The sequence below is a fragment of the Triticum dicoccoides genome, chromosome 5A (genome assembly GCF_002162155.2).
Source record: "Triticum dicoccoides isolate Atlit2015 ecotype Zavitan chromosome 5A, WEW_v2.0, whole genome shotgun sequence".
NCBI classification, from domain to species: domain Eukaryota; kingdom Viridiplantae; phylum Streptophyta; class Magnoliopsida; order Poales; family Poaceae; genus Triticum; species Triticum dicoccoides.
Genome location: NC_041388.1, coordinates 497768167 through 497772651, shown reverse-complemented (window position 1 = coordinate 497772651; position 4485 = coordinate 497768167). Strand labels below are relative to the sequence as shown.

The 4485-nt window shown below is 46.1% G+C and overlaps 1 protein-coding gene across 1 annotated transcript; it reads left to right on the top strand.

Annotated features, from left to right (window-relative positions):
* Positions 1-2796: 2796 nt before the first annotated feature.
* LOC119302397 lies at positions 2797-3666 on the top strand. Its single transcript, XM_037579433.1, has one exon. The coding sequence runs from the start codon at positions 2902-2904 to the stop codon at positions 3373-3375; it is 474 nt and encodes a 157-aa protein (XP_037435330.1). The 5' UTR covers positions 2797-2901; the 3' UTR covers positions 3376-3666.
* Positions 3667-4485: the final 819 nt, after the last annotated feature.

Sequence of the window (4485 nt, the reverse complement as noted above, 5' to 3'; positions counted from 1 at the left end):
CAATATGCCACCATGTACTTCGACGTCTGCCTATTACAACACCATTGCACGCGCCATCCTCTCCGAGTCCAGTAAATGTTTGGCCTATTTTCTATTATTTGTAGTCGAAATAGTTCATAACAAATATCAACCACTTTCGATAATAATTGTGGCTATGGTGGTTTCTCTATTCCACCTTAGGGTATCTTTGATCCAAAATCTTTTCATTGAAAATTCAGAGGGTTGATTCCATATGATATTTTTTCTAGGTGCTTTTATTTTATGAGTGAATTAATCCTGTAGATTCTTTTGACAAATTCTTTTGCCCTACATTCGTTAGGTAATTTAATTCCACACTAATTAACCTCTTGGAACGATACTTCATTTTATTAAAGTGCATTCTAAATAAAATAGCTCGCTCGTAAATTTAATCCAAAATCAAATGAGCAAATGCCACATCTGAACCCAAGGAATAAAATTCTAATTTGTTGTTCACATATTGTAAGAAGATCATGTGTTGGCATTGAATGGAAGTAAATTTTGCAGTGCATGCAAGGCATTTCTTTGTTTGTGCATTTGGGAAAGCGAGTCACATCACGGGGCAATGATGGGTGATGGATGCCAATGAGAAAATAAATCAATAGGAAGAAAAATTAATGGCAAACAATTCTTAATAGAAAAGTGTTTGTGAAATAATTCAAACTTATGTGTTGGTCTACATCTGTTAAATAAAATTGAACAACAACAAAACTAAACTATGTATATATGTTGTGTCTTCCTAAGAATACATGCACCTGAAAATGTAGTGAAAATATTTGGTTTATAAATGTAGGTTCATAAGAAGACAAAAGGTATACACACTTCCTACATTCCAAGCAAATCAGGCACAAAGTTCCTTAGGATAGCTTATCTTGTCTCACAATTGACCGTGACAAGCATTCAGTCATCTCATGCGCATCCAAACTAATATTCTTTTGGTATGTGCATGATGATTGCCTCATGTGAAATTACATTAAGCTTACCTAGAGATCATAATAACTTGTGAACAGTAAATGCTCCATAAACAAATACATGCATGCAGTGTTTAGAATTGTATGATAGACACACTGACACACACATCTTTGTATAATTGTTCTCTGCATGCATACATATTGTTCTGAGTGTTGATGCTCCAGTACAAATTCGTACCTAAACATTCATGCTGATGGTCATGAACAAATCCCATGTAGCTACAGAAATTGTCATGTAAAATTCACAAAGGGGGAGCTCCTTCCTCACCAACACACGAACATTCAAAAAGGGACTACTCTTCGACAACGGCTGTCCATCAAGACGTCCCCGCGGCCGGCGGAACCAGCTCCTAGTCGATGGCGGTCGTACAGTGCATGAGTGTGTACTTGTTGTGCATACGTGAGTTTGTTAGCTGCGTATGAAATCCATGTACGCATACACATACTATGCATACTCTTCCTTGTTCCTCTCCTCTTCTATCTCTCTATCACTCTCTCTACAGAGAGCTTGAACCTACAGGCGCCGCTGGTCCTCGCAAGCTCCTCTTCGTCCTCCTATATCGACTTAAGCTGCCATGGACGGCTGCTGCGTCTGTGTTGACGGCGGGCGGCCCCGCCGCTGGCGATGACCGCCTCCTCCATGCCTCCCTACTGCCCCTCGATCCTCTTGCCCGGGTAGCGTGCCCTGCCCACACCCATCATGTTGCTCGATGCCTCGCCGAACCACCCTACCCGTGCGCAGCATGCACGCCCCTGTAGCAGGCCGCCTCACACACAATCGCACGAATCCTCCAGCGGATGTCCCGTCTTGCCTGCAGGCGGACCATGGTGCCTCTGCCGCTCGCTGGCTCTCTGCCCCGCCTCCAACTCCGACGCCTCTGTTGCCCCCTTTCCTCCACTTCCCCGTCTCCTTTCTGTCGACCCCCTCCTCCTTCCCTCGTGCGCCGCAACAAGAGGGGAGCGTCGCGCCCATCTCCTCTTCATTGAGCCGCCTCCTGCCCCGAGCAGAGAACTCGCACTGCGCCCCACCAAAGGCCGGCCTTGACCCGGTGCACCCAAACCAATCCACACAGCAGGCAGCCACCGAGGAGCCCGAGCTCCTCCCATGGACCCCAGCTGCAGCTCGCTATGAGCGCCACCCCTCCCCTCCTCTGTTTTTCCTCTAACGGAGTTGCTATTTTTTTGGATCGTAATCAATGAAGCCTGGGAGGAAGCCTATCACCATATCGGCCCAGTATGGCTGGCGTAGGAAGTACACCTCGCGTATATATTTTAAATTTAAATTGAAAGCGTAAATTTATGAGAAGAAGCGTATTTGTGACGATGAACCCACAGAGTCAATCCGCGCTTTATTATTATTAAGGAAAGATATAGACTATATACAAACTGAAATCAGCAAATAAACACACTAAAACATGTCTATATACCCTTTCTGTTTCTAAATATAAGTCTTTTTGAGATTTCAATATAGACTATATTTAAAGCAAAATGAGTGAATCTGCACTCTAAACTATATCTATATACATATGTATGTAGTCAATATTGAAATCTAAAAAAAAGACTTATAATTAGAAACAGAGGGAGACATCCCATTTAGATCAGAACATCTTATATTTATGAACAATAGGGAGTACCACTGTTATGTGTCCTATGAATAAAGATATTGTATATCTAGTTATAAATTCATGGAGAGAGGGTTAACGATGTATTGAGAAGAAAAGTAAGGGCTCAAGTGCAAACGAGGAAACCAACCTCCTCCCTATAACAACTCCGCCGCGCGCCCACCTCCCCTCGCCGGTATCGTGTCCTCGTTCACGCCCAACCCACCCCACCCCATTTCCCCGACCTCCGATGCCGGAGCGCCGCAACGTAGCCGGAGATCCGCCGTACTGGTGATCCCCGGATAACAACGATGGACCGCCTCTTGCTGTCCCGCCCCCCGATGCCCACCCCCGTCCACGGCGCTGCCACGGCCGCAGATGGCGACCTCCTCGAGCTCGACGTCCTCTGGCCCGCCTCTTCAGCTCCGGGACTCCTCGCCGCGCTTCCCGATGATGAGGCTAAGAAGAAGCAGAAGCGCGCGGGCGGCCCTGCCGTCCGATCCGCCGCGCGCGCCGTCCCGGAGAAGGCCGCGTTGACCCCGTCTTCGGCGGCGAGGTCGGCTCCGGTGCGCATACCTTCGGATGCTGCGGCGCGGAGAGGGAGGTGGTCCCACGTCGTCGTCGGCGGCGACGACGGGGACGCCATGGTCCCGCCGCACGAGATCGTCGCGCGGCGCGCGGCAGCGCACAGCTCCGTGCTGGAGGGAGCCGGGAGGACGCTCAAGGGCCGCGACCTCCGCCGCGTACGCAACACCGTCCTGCGCCGCACCGGCTTCCTCGACTGAGAGGCGGAGACGAGTCGCCTCGTCGCTTTCGCGATAAAGTTTTGACTTCTGTTAATTCCCCCCGTTAGTTCCATCCATTGCGTTTCCGGCAGTTTTGATTTCATTCCCCGATGGGAAGGGGATGAAAAGTGAAGAGGTGAGGTGAGATGAGTGAGCGAGAATTACAACACGACAATAACAGTGCTGTTCCATTCCATCACATTATATATATGGAAATTTTGGCCATTATGTTTGTTCAATCAGTTTGTCTGCTGTGTTTAACGATGAAATGAAAATCTAGACTTGATTCCATGGACCGAAGAAATTAGTGCCTGCCTTCTATGCGAAATGCTGTTCCTGACGAATTATGTTGGGCTCCTATCTTCTACAGTGCTTGATGCAGAAAGATGCAAAATGAAATTCTTTGGTGGTTGCCTTTTGGACGCCAGAGGATTGTTGAATTGGCTCTCTGCTCACAGGCTTGTGCTTAGTCTATTCTAGTTATGTTTGGATCATAACATGTTCCCATTTCTAGCTAATGGTGGAGAAAATTCAGCGCTACAATGTTATCGTACTGGTTACGTTGTAGTTCTATGTCGTGGAACTTTTATTGCTTTGTGCTGGTTATGGGTTATCACATGTGGTAATAATTAGTTGGTACTTCCTCCGTCTGGAATTAGTTGTCGCTCAAAGTGCTAGATACACCCGTTTGAGCAACAACTAATTCCAGATGGAGGGAGTATTTTGTTTCTGTTTCTATTTTTTCATGTAAATTCATTCTCACGGAGAAACATAGCACTGGAATCAAGTGTTGTTTTTCAAACAATGGTTGTGTTCTTGTGGAGATTAGAGATAAATAAGGCTTAGGTCAAAATGTTTTGTTGATATCTGAACAATTTGATGTTCACTAAGAAATGATTAACATGGGAACATAAATTCCGATTTCATGGAAATCCTTTACACTTGTATTTGCTTGGCTTTCCTCCTGTTGCAATAGTGCTTTTTTACTGTGATTCTGGAAACTACTACAAAACACCTTAGTGTTGTCATGGAATTATTTGCATTCCTCAGGTACAAGGACCACCACTGCACTGCCAATGTTACTAGTGAAATGTTCCTCATTCAAATTCA

What these genes read in the sequence shown, in the direction of transcription:
- LOC119302397 (XM_037579433.1), top strand. Translation starts at nt 2,902, where the DNA reads ATGGACCGCCTCTTGCTGTCCCGCCCCCCGATGCCCACCCCCGTCCAC.